Source organism: Mus pahari, chromosome 14 (assembly GCF_900095145.1).
Source record: "Mus pahari chromosome 14, PAHARI_EIJ_v1.1, whole genome shotgun sequence".
NCBI classification, from domain to species: domain Eukaryota; kingdom Metazoa; phylum Chordata; class Mammalia; order Rodentia; family Muridae; genus Mus; species Mus pahari.
Genome location: NC_034603.1, coordinates 83,161,177 through 83,175,849, shown reverse-complemented (window position 1 = coordinate 83,175,849; position 14,673 = coordinate 83,161,177). Strand labels below are relative to the sequence as shown.

The window sequence follows — 14,673 nt, the reverse complement described above, 5'->3', positions numbered from 1 at the left end:
GTCAGGGTTTCTCTGTATAGGCTGTCCTGGAACTCACTTTGTAGACCACACTGACCTCGAACTCAGAAATCCGCCTGCCTCTGCCTCCCGAGTGCTGGGATTAAAGGCATGCGCCACCACGCCCGGCCCATGTCCCTGTTTTCAAACCCAGACGACAGAACCTTGGGGTTTGAATCCTGGTTGCTTCAGTCACCCTGGGGAGACCCAGGCGAGTTCTAGAACTTCAAGTGACATGAGTTTTCTATTTGCAATGGGATATTCCACCCACATACTTTTATTAATTCCAATATTCTGGAGTAGAGGCTGGTGAGCCTCTTAGTTAGAGGATAGCCTGGTCTATGTAGAAAGTTCCAGGCCAGACAGGATTGCACAGTGAGACCCATTCTTCAAAAACTTTAAAAACAAAACAAGGGGCTGGTGAGATGGCTCAGCAGGTAAGAGCATCCCACTGCTCTTCCAAAGGTGCAGAGTTCAAATCCCAGCAACCACATGGTGGCTTACAACCATCCTTAACAAGATCTGACTCCCTCTTCTGGAGTGTCTGAAGACAGCTACAGTGTACTTACATATAATAAATAAATAAATCTTTAAAGACAAAACAAAACAAAAAAGCCAAAAATAGATTCTGTGGCTATGATGTGGTCCTGGGTGGACTTCTTCTGTCAGATGGAGTAGACTACACACGCCCACTCCTTCTAGGCACTGGAGCTTGTGACCGTGATGGTTGGCAGCCCCCGGACAGATGGGCTTGTTTCTCTCCTCACCACTTCCAAAGATGCAGACGAGCCCCAGAGACTGCAGTTCCCACTGCCCTCAGCCCAGTGGTCCTTGGAGCCTGGAATTCCACAGTGGGCCAATTACGTCAAGGGAGTGATTCAACATTACCCAGGTATGGGACTCGCTCGGGTTGCTTCTGGGAAGGTCATCTCACCCCATTGTCACTCCTCCAGGGTGGAGCATCCCTGTGTGTGGATAGAGCCACGGAGGTCCCGGAGGCTTGGTACTTGCCCTAGGTTTCCTTTGTATGATTAGAGGAGCCAGAATCCAATGGTTAACTTGCTGGTCTCTGCAACCCTAAGTCGGGAATTAGCAGGGAGATTAAGCCAGCACACTCAGAGGGCAGCAGAATGAGGGGTGGGTGGGCTCCTAGAGTGGAGCAGGCTGGTGAGGCACTTGTTTTTTCCTACATCCACGCTCCCGTCTTTATCAACATCCTTCTCCCTGCAGCTTCCCCGCTCGTTGGCTTCAGTGCAGTGGTGGTCAGCTCAGTGCCCCTGGGGGGTGGGCTTTCCAGCTCAGCTTCTCTGGAAGTGGCCACGTACACCTTCCTCCAGCAGCTCTGCCCAGGTACCACTTAGCCACCGCTTTCTCTCTCAGAGATCTCTGTGGCCAGAGCCTCTTCCTTTCCTGGGCTTAGGGTGGGGAGGCCCTGCTGCTCCAGGGTGGCCACCCCCTATGCCCTCTCCTGGACCCCCAGCTTCCCCACTTCACCCTGTGCTGCAGACTCGGGGGCAATAGCTGCCCGGGCCCAGGTGTGTCAACGGGCTGAGCACAGCTTCGCAGGGGTGCCCTGTGGCATCATGGACCAACTCATCGCGCTGCTGGGGCAGAAAGGCTATGCGCTACTCATTGACTGCAGGTCAGGGGCTCCCCTCATATCCCCCTACCTCATAACCAGGAGCTCCTGAGTGGAGTGTGCCCGCTGTCTGGTCTGGGAAGCAGACCCTTGGCTATGACATCTCCCCCACCCCCTATTCCAATGTCATTCACCCTAGGTCCCTGGAAACAAGCCTGGTGCCACTGTCAGACCCCAAGCTGGCCGTGCTCATCACCAACTCCAATGTCCGCCATTCCCTGGGCTCCAGTGAGTACCCAGTTCGTCGGCGACAGTGTGAAGAAGTGGCCCAGGCCCTGGGCAAGGAGAGCCTTCGAGAGGTGCGGATGGAGGAGCTTGAGGGTGAGAACCAGCTTCCTGTTTGCTGTTCTAGAAATGGCCGGGCTCCCTGCTAGGATGTCCACATGGCCTACAGTCTGCTCCCTCCACCCCAAGTCCATTCATTATATTCTGCTCACCCCCACCCCAGTACTACAAACCTAGGGTTCCAGTTTCAGCAGGACTTCTATTGGAATAGATCCCAGGCAAGTGCTGTGCCAATGAGCCACATCCCTGCCTTGCCCTTTTAAGCCAGGCGTGGTGGTGCACATCTTAATCCCTGCATTCGGGTGGCGGGGGTGGGCAGAGGCAGATGGCACTCTTGAGTTTGAGGCCAGCCAGGGCTGTGTAGAAAAAGAGTGCCTTTCTTGATCTCAAGGCCTGCGGTTTGTCCCATTCATTTTGAAAGCCCCGCATGGTAAGGGCCCATGCAGCTGAGCATGAGTATTGAGCAATCTCTCTGCCGGCTCCCTGTGGGGAGTTCTGCATGTTGTTTCCTGCAGTGTTCTATGGACCTTAAGTGATGGGGAAATGCAGTTATCCTATTGCAAGGGACAAAGAGAGCGCTGAGATGAGGGGCTTTCAGAACCAGGCTCAGGACAAGGCTAAGCAGTCCTGTCTGACCCTGCCTTTACTGAGGAGGGCTCGGGGAACAGCTGCCACCACCCTGGGGTAACAGGTGGTATGAGGTGGGGCTGCTGAACTCTGCTCCTTCCCAGCGGGCAGGGAGCTGATGAGCAAGGAGGGCTTCCGGCGTGCCCGGCATGTGGTGAGCGAGATCCGGAGAACAGCCCAGGCAGCGGCTGCTATGAGCCGAGGGGACTACAAGGCCTTCGGGCGTCTCATGGTGGAGAGTCACTACTCACTCAGGTAGGCTTTCTGGGTGCTCTGTGCTTCTTGAATGAACAGAGGCAGGTTCCAGGTCGCTGTTGCTCTCACCCCTATGTCCTCTGCAGGGACGACTATGAGGTGAGCTGCCCTGAGCTGGACCAATTGGTTGAGGCCGCGCTCTCTGTGCCTGGGGTTTATGGCAGTCGCATGACAGGTGGTGGCTTTGGTGGCTGTACCGTCACATTGCTAGAGGCCTCTGTTGCCCCTCTTGTCATACATCATATACAGGTGGGTGTGTTCGCCAGAGCCTGGGGTGAGGGGATGGGGGGCAGGAAAGGTCACCCAGGCCACCATTCCTCAGCCTCACGTCTCCCATAGGAGCAGTACAGTGGGACAGCCACCTTCTACCTCTCTCAAGCTGCCGATGGAGCCCAGGTTCTGAGCTTGTGAGGTGTCCCTGAGACTGATGGACGCACAGGCATGAGGCAGAGGCAGCAGGTGTGTGCCGCAGCTCTGCCTCTGGCATCCTCCTTCTCTATCTGGGTGCTTAATAAACACGTGCCTCTTAACGGCGGTAGCCACCTGCCTCTAGAGGTGGGTAACATGCTCTGGAGCCAAAGAATGGGGATTATGGGAGTCAGTGTTCCTACTGCGGGCCTGTGAAGAATGGACAGGGTAAGGCTAAGCAGTAGCAAAATCTTTTATTAAGCGCAGAACAAAGGCTGGGGCCTTGTGCCAGCTCCAGTTTTTTTTGGTTACATGGGGGACTGGACCCAGGGTGGGATGCAGTCAGAAAGACCTTGTGCCACCTCTACCCACTCCATGCTTCCTGGACAGCTAACCCTCCCCGACTATAGGGCTGGCTCTGTGGTCAGCAAGCTCGTGGGTAGAACAGCAGAGGAAGACGGTGCTAGGGGAGGAGGCAAGGAGGGGCCCAGGTGGCTTGGGGGGTGGGGGGGGTGGGTTCAGGTTTGGAAGAACTGTTGGTCTGTATGAGTGCTGAGAGAGCCACTGGCTGTCAAGGTCCGGGTCACAAATTCCTGGGTCACATGCCGGGTGAGGGAGCCTCCTGCTTCCAGGCGCTGGGTCCCCAGGGTTAGACCATCTGCAAGGGAAGGGATGAGAAGGGCGGAGTACAGGTCCCAGCTCCTCTGCACCGGCTGTTCCCAGGAGTCGGGGTCCCCTAGCTTAGTGACTCACCCATGAAGAAGGGCTCAGTAGTGGTGCTGTGAGTGCTGGTCACGCTGCTGAACTCACTTTGCACTGGGTTCTGGAAAAGCCCAGAATGGCTAGCCAGCTGTGGAAAGGGGCCTGGAACAGGCAGATCCGTCAGTCAGGATGGTGTCATGCAAAGCTAAGGCCCGAGAGAGACGGGGGGAGGGGGGGTAAGGACTGGGGACAGCCCACCTCCATCCTGAGACTCGATGGTGATGATACCCTCACGCTCTGGCCCGAAGCCCTCGGTCGTCCTGGCCTGCACCTTGAACTTGTAAGGAAGGTTCTCACTGAGGCCAGGGACAGTCAGCCGGCTCTCAGGGTTGTCTCCGTCCACCCGGAAGGTCCTGGATGGTCCTGCACAGGGAAGGCACCTTCAGATTCTGTGGTGCCTCCCTCCTCAACCCCACCAACCACCTTATTTCCAGGGCAGCTGGCACCTCCTCCTTGGGCCATCTCACAAGTCACCAGGTAGCCAAGGATTTCTCCGTTGGGCCTCCTTGGCCGCTCCCAGCTGAGCTGCAGAGAATCTGGGCTTAGGGCAGTGAACACCAGTGGTCCTGGGGCACTGGGAGTGCTCAGGGTGAAGGCTGAGCCTGGAGACAGCAGAGGGAGACCATCAGTGGGTGGGTAGTCGGTGGGTGGTGAGCGAGGCAGCAGCAGGGGGCGGACGGGCTCACCTGGCAGGGGGCACAAGGGGCTCTGCGGGTGCACCTGGGACTCGATGGTGATGACGCCCTCTCGCTCCCGGCCCCAGCCCTCCTGGCTCTGGGCCCGCACCCGGAACACATAGGAATGGTTAGGCAGGAGATCCTCTACCACCACTGAAGTTTGGCCAGGGTTAGGGATGTTGAGCCGATGCATTTCGCCTGAGAGGTGGAGTGAGGATAGGAAACAAACCACCTTCACTCTCGCCCTTGCCTTATCCCTCCCTCCTGTTAGGCCGCCATCAACACCTGGGGTTTGGTACAGCATACTATGCTGGGTTGCTGGTAGAGCCTTTACTTAACATGTAAGAAGTCCCACCAGTGTTCTGGTCAAAGCCTGCACTCTGGTGACTGTCTGCCCAGGGGTATTCCATTTCCCTGTTCTTACAAGGCTATTCCAGTTAGCAGAGGCCCTAGGTCGATGAAGCCCCATTAAGTAAAACCTAGTTTAAGAAATGGATAGTAAAGGCCCAGGGGGATGGATGGAGCCTCAGCCAACTTGGGGGGAGTCCCGGCCCAACTGAGCCAGGACATGACAGCCAACAGTCACTATGCCTCACCGCCGTTTAGTAGCTGGTATTCCACACTGTAGCCCAGCAGCGCCCGTTCACACTGTGGTTCCTGCCAGCTCACCTTCAAAGATGTGGGCCCCAGGGCGGAGAACACCAGCCGAGTGGGTGTGTCGGGCACACCCACAGCCCCACGGGAATCTGGATTATTGAAGGCCACGGTTAGTCCAAGACAGGGTTTGCCTTCTGAGATGAGCTACAGTCTACCCCTTGCTTGCCTCTCCAGTCATATTATGGCTTCACAAACCTGACCGGGCTGCTCAACACTTCCCACATGGCCGTGGAGTCCCCTTGAGTCTGCCAGACTCTTAAGTCCATCCCCTGTACAACTGGCCCTGTGCCTTGCCCAGCTCTTTTGCTTTATACCCCAGGAGGGCAGATGTGTTAGGCTTCAGCACCGATGGGGACAGGCAGGGCAGTGGTTAGCTCCTGCGGGTGGACTGGAGTTCTTTATGCAATGAAGCAGTGAGGGAGTGCACAGGCACAGGCTGTGATGGTAGCTGGGTGAAATGGAGCGTGACAGCCATGGATACATGGTGACCACCCCTGTACTACCTGTACCCCAGGAGGGCGCTGCTGACTGCCAGGCCAGGATTATAGAATCTGGTGACCCCTTGGATGCGGGCACACCCTTCATCTGAGCCCGACTCAAGGACCCAAGGGTCCAGGACAGCGGAAGCCTGCTCCTCCCATCTTCCCAGATAGGAGGGAGGCCTAGGGCAGGACAAAACAAGAATGAGAAGGGTGTGTGGGGTGTGTGTGTGTGTGTGTGTGTGTGTGTGTGTGTGTGTGTGTGTGTGAGAGAGAGAGAGGTGTGGGTAGCAGACTGGCAGCTGTTTAAGGATTAGAGTGTAGGATGGTCAGCGGGCCAGGCAGGGGTCACTCACCTTGGGAAGAAAGCGAAGTGAGGGTGGAGTAGTCCCTAGGAAGTGTGCCTGAGTGGGAGTGCTCTGTGCGTGTCAGAGAGTGGTAGTCCCGGGTAAGGGTGGAGGATGTGCTCAGCACTCGGTGGGACAGGTGTGGGCTCAGATGCGTGCCATAGGCCACATTGGCTGCAGTCATTCTGTGCAGAGAGTTGGCGCTTCCTGGATAGGCAAAGTCCATCCGGCCATTCACCAGGTGCTCTGCGTGGGGAGAGAGGTCATTCAGTGAGGCCCACAGCAGATGACAGGCCATATGGGGCAGGCGGTGGCCCCGGGGTTGCACGGGGCAGCCTTAATCTCAAACTATCAAGACCCTGGGTTCCCACAGGCAAATAGGAGACCACACAAATCTTCCAGTCCTTGCGCCATGCTGTTCTCCACCCGAGCACTTAGCCCAGCTAGGGGCTCACTCCCCTGCAGTGACTCTGGCTTGCGTTCCGGTTCCTGGAAGCTGCTGCCCTTATCCTCCCTTGTGGAGAGCCCAGGGGCTTCTCCATGGCGCCCTTGTGTTCCAGGGCTTGTCTGAATGCAGTTAAACACTCTGGGCGGGCAGGGCACTCTAGTGGGCCGCGTGACCAAAACTGGGAACCCAAAGCAACTCAATTAAGCCAAGGACCCGAGAGGCGGGCGCGGCCAGGGAGGCGGTCACCTCCCGGGGGCCGGGGCGTAGCCCCGCGGATCCAGCCGCTGCCCTCCCCTTCCACGCCCCCCGCAACGCTGCCGTCTTCGTCGGAGCGCCCGCTGCTGGCGGACAGGCGCGGGATGAGTTCCGGGGGTAGCCGCCACGTGACGCGCCGCAGGTCCAGCTCCTCCCCGAGCAGAGGCTCGAACTTCCAGCCGCAGCCTTGGGAACAACGAAGGGCCGCGTTGGCACCGCCGGGGAGGGTCAGGAGGAGGAGGTGGCCTGCGGCACTTACGCGGAGTCCAGGGGTATGGGTATCCCTTTAGGCGACAAGAAAAACCCTTGCCCTGCTCCAGCCTTTCCAGATAAACTGTGGGTTTGGCCTCTGCTGAGACACAAAGGCCCGTCTGCTGAGGGAGTCCCTGAGGAAGCCTTATGTTACCTCCCAGCGTGAAGTTTCCTTGGTTATTTATCAGCTCTGAGCCTGTTTCCCCTCTACAAAGGAAAGTAATCTCACCCCTGTCTGTTTTCCAGGAATAGCTGTGGAAACCCTAGGGTGCTAGTAGTATTGGAGCAGAGGTTCCTGGTTCTTAAAACTGCAGTTTAGATGCTAGCATCAGGAAGATAGCTGTAGATCTGTGGGCAGCCCAGTTTACAGGTAGGAACTTCAAGGTCAGCCAGGGTCTTCATCTAGCAAGACCCTGTCTCAAACCCTTCTCAACACCAGAAAAAGGAAAAAAAAAAAAAAAAAAAAAAAGCGGCTTAGCGTGCCAAGCTCTGCTTACTAGTGACTGTGCCCACCCCAGCCTTAGACTCAGAAAGGGGCTTCTTCCCGATGGCATTGTGTGGTCTGTAAATCATTTCACAGAATTGAAGGTCATCTCATCTGAGATGGATGAGAGACGCAGAGTCATCTAACGTTCTATAGCACAGCCAGATCGAGCCCCAGAGAAGGAGGAGTCCCAGCTAAGGGCTCTTTTTGTACCACATTGTGTGAGAAATCAAGGAAAATGAAGAGGTGGGGGGTCAGCTGGGGGTGTGTCTACCTTATTGGCTCCCCCTCCCTTCTCTGTCAGGGCTAAAGGCACCTCTGGGAGGTGACCTGAGTGTCCTCCCTGACCTAGCACAGCAGGTGAACCTTCAGGTTGTAAAGCTGTTGTCCCGTGGTGTGCATGTCCTGTGTGTACATGCACCAGCCCGGGAATGTCTGAGTCCTGAAGTGGATGTCCACACGCTCACATACACAGGCATGGGCATATTGACATGTAGCCTACAGCAGTCTGTCCTTTCAAAACCATGGGCTCTGGATACTTGTGTAAGGTTGAGTAAGCACTTTTGTTCTTACTCTCCATGCCAGCAGTCACTGGCTTCTTTGATCTCTTTGGGTACCAGAGACAGCTGCACCAAGCCCCCCCCCCTTCCTCTGGTGGGTCTCACTCACCAGTGTCATCAGAAACGCTGGGTCTCTGGCTGCTGGCTGGGGACCGTAGAACGTCATCACTGTACATGAGGAAGTTTTCATAGTCTTCTCCGCCTTGGGCATCCACTATGGGGATGTCTGGGATGATAGGGACTGCAAAGCAGAAAGAAGTAAGCCAGGACCCTAGCCATGGCCTCGTGTCCCCCAAGTCCACCCTTGCCTGTCACTCACTGGACATGGGCCGCTTGGGCTGTGTCGCTAGGTTGATGATAGCCTCTCTTTCTGGTCCCCATCCCGCCCCATTGCGCGCCTTCACTGTGTATCGGTATGGCTGGGATTCTCGCAGATTCTCAATGAGCAGCATCCGGTTCTTGGGGTTGTCCACGAGCACCTTCTTCATAGGTCCAATGGGTCCTGGAGGCAGGGACAGTACTTAATTAAGGGGGACCACCAGGGTTCAGCCTGGCTCCTAGAGATGCTAGGGAGCACGCAGCTGCTGAACACTTTCCTCCTGGTGAGTCCGTAAAACTATGTGTGAGGGGACTGGAGAGATGGCTCAGAGGTTAAGAGCACTCGCTGCTTTTCTAGAGGACTTGAGTTCAATTTCCGGCACCCACACAGTGGCTCACGACCATGTGTAATGAGATCTGGTGCCCTCTTCTGGCCTTCAGGTATGCATGCATAATAAATAAATCAATCTAAAACAACAACAAAAAAACCCATGTGTAAGAGGTGTAAGAAAATAGCATCGTCAGCTTTCTCAGAAGGACTCTCAGAGTGGAAGCCATGTTTAGATGCAAGGTGAACACACCACAGCTTCTACTGATTGGCTAATGCATGTGCACACACAAGGGACGGCCAACAAGGCTGGGTGGCAGACAAGGGTCTCAAGGCCATGCCTTCCACCCTGTGCTCATGGCCGATGAGCCAGCTCCAGAGAGAAAGCATTCCAAAAACCAGAGAAGCACAAAAAGAAGGTAATGCCCTGGTTTCCCAAGATGTTTTGGAAAAGGACAATTTCACAGTCTGATGTGCACCTTCACAGCAGATCAAGAGGTAGCAGGTGCAGGACTGGTAAAGTGGTCCCATGGATTGTGCACTCACAACACAAGCCTGATGACATTGGTTTGATCCTGGGACCACATGGTAGAAGGAGAGAACTGACTCCTGCCCTACACACACACACGCACACACACACACACACACACACACACTGGTTTTTCGAGACAGGGTTTCTCTGTGTAGCCCTGGCTGTCCTGGAACTCACTCTGTAGACCAGGCTGGCCTCGAACTCAGAAATCCACCTGCCTCTGCCTCCCGAGTGCTGGGATTAAAGGCGTGTGCCACCACCCAGCAATAATAAGTTATTTTAAAGCAAGCAGGGGTCGGGGATGCAGAGACAAGAGAACTTCTCTGAGCTAAGAGGCCAACTTAGTCTACCAATCAAGTTCCACATCAGTCAGGCCTGTCTGGTGAGACTATAGTCTTTCTGTTTTTTTTTTTTTTTTTTTTGTTTGTTTGTTTGTTTGTTTGAGACAGGGTTTCTCTGTATAGCCCTGGGTGTGTTTTGTTAAGTCATCAAGTAGTACCTTGGAGGTAAACCTGTAATTAAAGCATCCAGGACGCTAAGGCGGAGAGAGAGGTTGCCTTGAGTTTGAGGCCAGCAGGGGTTAAAGAAGACACAGACAACCCACAATCCACACGCAGAGCAGAGCAGTGGCTGGCGGAGGGCCATCAGCCTGAAAGGAAGGTGTCCAGCAACCATGGTAGAACATCCGTTACATCTGTGGCAGCTCATGGGTGGAGTAGGTACATCCCAAAGCGCGGACCCCCTGGGGTTGGGGAGGAGGTAGCCCAGCACCTTCGTAACCTAGCTGGGGCCTCAGCAGCCTGGAGCCAGGGCTGTCACTGGGCTGTAGGCTGGGTTCCTGCTGGTCTGCTTGGTAAGAAATGCCAGAGCAGGACACTCTTCCCCCAGAAGACCCCTGCTGACCAAGGCCCGCCATGTCTCCTGGTGGCATGGTATGGAGCCGACCTCCCTCACTGGGACCGGCCAGCTGAGGTGAGCACTTTAGAGTCTCTTCCCCGGGGGAGAGGTGGGGTCCTCTCCCGGTTCCCTATCGATGGCAGGGATTGTCCAGCCACTGTCTCCCTTCCAGGAATGGTTACCGGATGATATAATAGATTGAATGAAATCGGGGGTGGTGGCAAGGGGAAATGCCGGGGCTTGAACCCAGGCCCTTGCTCACGTGAGGCAAGCATTCTGCCACTGAGTTATACTCCTGGTCCTTGAACGAGCTATTCTAAAAACAGAAATGTATTTGAAATTCAAGACTTTCTGCGTTTTTATTGTTGCTTTGGTTCTCTTCCTGGCTTCTCTCTCTCTCTCTCTCTCTCTCTCTCTCTCTCTCTCTCTGTGGTGTGTGTGTGTGTGCGCGCGCGCGCCCCGTTCAGTTTCTGAGACAGGGTCTCGTGTATGCCAGGCTGGTCTCAAACTTGCTATGTAGCCAGTGATGGCTTTGAACTTCTGATCCCTCTGCCTCCCATCTCCTGCGTGCTGGCCTTGGGTGTGCACTAACCACAGCCAGTGTATGTTGCATGGGGGGGTTGAAGCCAGCGCCTTTTAGTGCCAGGCAAGCAAGGCACTCTACCAACTGAGCTACATTCTCAGACCTGTTTTTGTTTGTTTGTTTGTTTTTCTGTGAAGGGTTCTTGTTACTTTACTGAGGCTGCCCTCAAACTCTTGGGCTCAAGTGGGCATCTTGCCTCACATCCTGCTTAAATCCTGCCGCTCTGCTGGCCCTAAGAGAAATGTGTAACAATGTAACCTTGGGCCCCTGTACAGAAAGGTATTCTCCACCCCGGGCCAGTGACCCTAGGGAACACACAGAATCTCAGTTCCCTTGGAATGCAAACCAGCAGGAATCCGACCAAAAAAGAATAAACATGCAGTGCCTCAGGCTTGACTGGGACAAAGGGGCTCACACAGTCAGAAATGACGCAGACCCCACCCCTCCCTCCGCCTCCCTGCCCCTCCTCCAGGAAGCCAGGAAAATCTGGTCCTTACGGTTGTCCTCGTTGACGAGTCCATAGCAGACCTCGTAGGCTGTGATCTCGCCATTGGTCTCAGCTGGCTCTGCCCAGCTCAGCTGGGTCACCGTAGAAGAGACTACATTGAAAGCCAGCCTCCCTGGCTCGCTGGGTACTGGAAGGGAGCAGAAAGAGCCCTATTAGAGGGGCAGGGCTGGGTACACTGACCGCAGGGCAGCCAGTTGGAGAGAAGTCATCACCAAACTTACCTTCCTGGTGGGTGCGGCAGGACACCAGTGAGCTGTAGGGCCCCTCACCCTGTGCCCCGTAGGCACACACCTTCATTTCGTAGTCGCAATAGGGATACAGGTTGGTGAGCTCCACCGAGGGCACCTTGCTGTCCAGCAGGTGGGCTTCAGACTCAGAGTCACCCTGGATCCAGTACTTCACCTGTGAGTGGGTGTTTAGTGGGAAGCAGCTAGTGCTGGATTCCCTTTGTACAAGTGACATTGGTGGCTCTCAGCAAAGCTCGGGCAGAGCAGTGGATCTCCCAGGCTGGGCAAGGACCCCATTGCAGGAAAGAAGCTGAACTCAGGAATGGGTCTTCCCGCTTGCAGGGTCACAGATGTGGTTTTATTGGCCCACTGGTACCAAACCTGTCCTCCCCCTCCCTTGGGGCAGTCCACTCACTAGAAGATGAGTGACAGACCCTCCCCAGTGTCCCTCACCTTACCCTATACCCCATTGGCTTGCCAGGAGGGGGAAGCCAGTTGAAATGGATCTTCCTGGACCCGGCAGCCTTGGCATTGGGGTTCTGTGGGGCGCCCAGGTCTCCACGGGGTGGCGGTGGCGACGACGAAAGTGTTTGACTTATGAAACCCCTGTCCATTTCATCTAGTCAAAGGGGTGCGGAGGTTAGGCGGCTGGCTCTGTATGTTACCACCAGGGTGTACCAGAGAGTTTGTTAAACATCACAGGTTCCCCAGTTTAAAAGTTCACTTAAGATCGGCTCATCTAGCAGGGTGGTGGTGGGGTCGGACAGTGGTGTGGGGGTGGGGGTGTGGCAGCAGTGGCACACACCTTTAATCTTAGCGCTTGGGAGGCAGAGGCAGGCAGATCTCTGTGAATTCAAGGTCTACAGGACAGCCTGGTTACAGAAACAAACCTTGTCTCAAAAAACAAAAGGGGAAAAAAATCTGTTCATCTACCCTCTAGGGATCTGGCATAGCGGTCAGCCCGGTCAGTGAAAGTCCAGAGGACTCTCTGGAGGAGCAAGGAGAAGAAGAATCTGTCTTCTTTCTCTCTGGGCAGGCCAGGGGATGTTCCACAGAGAACATCTGCTCCCCTCTCACTACACACCTCCCCTGAGTACTTCACAGAGGTCGCCAAGGACTGAACTCTAATAAGGCTGGGAAAGGGGGGGGGTTGTTTGTTCCGGCCACATGACCACAACCTATGGTTGTCATGAGGGCAGCCAGCTCAGCATAGGATGTTTAGATAAATCTGAGTTCCAGGTAACAGTTTTCTCATGGGTCAGCGGTTACGAGTATGTGCTGCTCTTACAGCTCACAACTGCCTTAACCCCAGCTCCAGGGACTAAAAGGACACACACACACACACACACACACACACACACACACCACACATCAGGACTCTGCGGGTACCAGCAGTCAGGTGCACATGCCCACACACAGGCACACAGATACACACACAATTTAAAAATAGTAAAATACAGGGGAATGCCAGAGCCAAGAAGTGGGAGTGGGTGGGTAGGGGAGCAGAGCGGAGAGAGGGTATAGGGAACTTTCTGGATAGCATTTGAAATGTAAATAAAGAAAATATCTAATAATAAAAAATAGTAAAATAGCATTACATTAAAAAATAAGTATGGCTGGGCATGGTGATGCACGCTTTTAATCCCAGCACTCGGGAGGCAGAGGCAGGCAGATTTCTGAGTTCAAGGCCAGCCTGGTCTACAAAAATAAGTATGGCTGGGCATGGTGATGCACGCCTTTAATCCCAGCACTCGGGAGGCAGAGGCAGGCAGATTTCTGAGTTCAAGGCCAGCCTGGTCTACAAAGTGAGTTCCAGGACAGCCAGAGCTATACAGAGAAACCCTGTCTCGAAAAAACAAAAACAACAACAACAAAAAAGTATGGTGCTGGCAAGAAAGGAACTTGCTGTCACGCCTAACAGCCTGAGCTTGAGCCTTGAGTGTCACACACTGAAGTGTATACACACACACACACACACACACACACACACACAATACACGAACACATCACCCTCACACACATATTACACATACACACGCATACACACACCACACACACACCACACTCATACACACATATCACATATCACACACATACACATCATACACACACATCACACACACATCCATCACATCACACTCACACACACACACACACACACCACACACACACACCACACACACATCACACACATATCACACACCACACACATACACATCATACTCACACACACACACATCACACATCTTACACACACATTATACTCACACACACTTCACACACACACCACACTCACACACATCTCACACACACACCACACTCACACATATACACATCACACATCACATTTCACATACACATCACACCTCTTACACATACACTCACACACATCACACACACATACACACAAACACACACAGGGCCAAGACTATATAGTGAGGCATTGTCTCAAAAAACAAACCAAAACAAGAATACATATGTTCCAGATATTGCAGGAAGACACTTGGATGGGCATGACCCTACTGCTGGTTAAGTGATGCTCACGCTCAACCCCGTGACCTGGCTGCAGGTTTGACAAGTGAGAAGGTCCTCGGGCCCCCTCTACCTGCTTACGCTGGCCCAGGCTTTACTCACCCGGTTCCCCGAGAATAACAGTGGCTGTGCTGGGCTGGCCCAGGCGGGCTCCAAATTTGGGGTTGCTGAGTTGGACTTGGAAGCGGCGGACTTGGCGGCCACGCAGGAGGGAGTCGACCTCCTGAAGCTCCAGGAGCTTTACCTGCAACTCCTTCCAGGTCTCCCCAGGGTGGAACAGCAGCTCGCCCTCCACGGGGACATAGTCCTGCAATGGGAAGAGTCAGGGTCAGGCCAGCATTAGGGTGTGAACCAAGCACAAGGATGCTGCACAGGCGGGAGGTTAGCCCAGGGCAGCTGGCATTGAGGGCACGCCCAGGAGGGAAAGAACTGTCTGTCCATCTGTCCCCTATAGTGTGGCTCTGAAATCTGGGATTCCATTGGGCTCCAGACTCTTGATGGGCCTTCCATTCACCCTAGCTTTCCTATGTTTAAATTTTAACACTCGCTGGGCAGTGGTGGCGCACGCCTTTAATCCCAGCACTCGGGAGGCAGAGGCAGGCAGATTTCTGAGTTC

General features: G+C 54.5%; 2 protein-coding genes across 4 annotated transcripts in view; one reads left to right on the top strand and one right to left on the bottom strand.

Moving 5' to 3' along the window:
* Galk1 (galactokinase 1) overlaps window positions 1-3,400 on the top strand; it is a 4,642-nt gene extending 1,242 nt beyond the window's left edge. Inside the window, exons 2-8 of the mRNA XM_021214118.1 lie at window positions 700-889; window positions 1,228-1,347; window positions 1,504-1,639; window positions 1,776-1,957; window positions 2,653-2,803; window positions 2,890-3,052; window positions 3,143-3,400. Of these exons, the coding sequence (XP_021069777.1) occupies window positions 700-889; window positions 1,228-1,347; window positions 1,504-1,639; window positions 1,776-1,957; window positions 2,653-2,803; window positions 2,890-3,052; window positions 3,143-3,214 (1,014 nt within the window). The 3' untranslated portion in view covers window positions 3,215-3,400. The remainder of the gene's footprint in view (window positions 1-699; window positions 890-1,227; window positions 1,348-1,503; window positions 1,640-1,775; window positions 1,958-2,652; window positions 2,804-2,889; window positions 3,053-3,142) is intronic.
* A 109-nt stretch (window positions 3,401-3,509) lies between these two features.
* The window catches only part of Itgb4 (integrin subunit beta 4), a 34,543-nt gene continuing 23,379 nt past the window's right edge, over window positions 3,510-14,673 (bottom strand). Inside the window, exons 27-40 of one of the 3 annotated variants that reach the window (XM_021214115.2) lie at window positions 14,160-14,364; window positions 11,984-12,144; window positions 11,520-11,700; window positions 11,288-11,425; window positions 8,452-8,634; window positions 8,242-8,373; window positions 6,828-7,022; window positions 6,143-6,379; window positions 5,247-5,396; window positions 4,660-4,848; window positions 4,420-4,575; window positions 4,172-4,336; window positions 3,965-4,075; window positions 3,510-3,869 (exon numbers count right to left, since the gene is read on the bottom strand). In XM_021214115.2, the coding sequence (XP_021069774.1) occupies window positions 3,730-3,869; window positions 3,965-4,075; window positions 4,172-4,336; window positions 4,420-4,575; window positions 4,660-4,848; window positions 5,247-5,396; window positions 6,143-6,379; window positions 6,828-7,022; window positions 8,242-8,373; window positions 8,452-8,634; window positions 11,288-11,425; window positions 11,520-11,700; window positions 11,984-12,144; window positions 14,160-14,364 (2,343 nt within the window). In that variant the 3' untranslated portion in view covers window positions 3,510-3,729. Of the gene's footprint in view, window positions 3,870-3,964; window positions 4,076-4,171; window positions 4,337-4,419; window positions 4,576-4,659; window positions 4,849-5,246; window positions 5,397-5,810; window positions 5,970-6,142; window positions 6,380-6,827; window positions 7,023-8,241; window positions 8,374-8,451; window positions 8,635-11,287; window positions 11,426-11,519; window positions 11,701-11,983; window positions 12,145-14,159; window positions 14,365-14,673 lie in introns of all 3 variants that reach the window. The other 2 variants (XM_021214116.2, XM_021214117.2) reach the window with 2 other exon arrangements.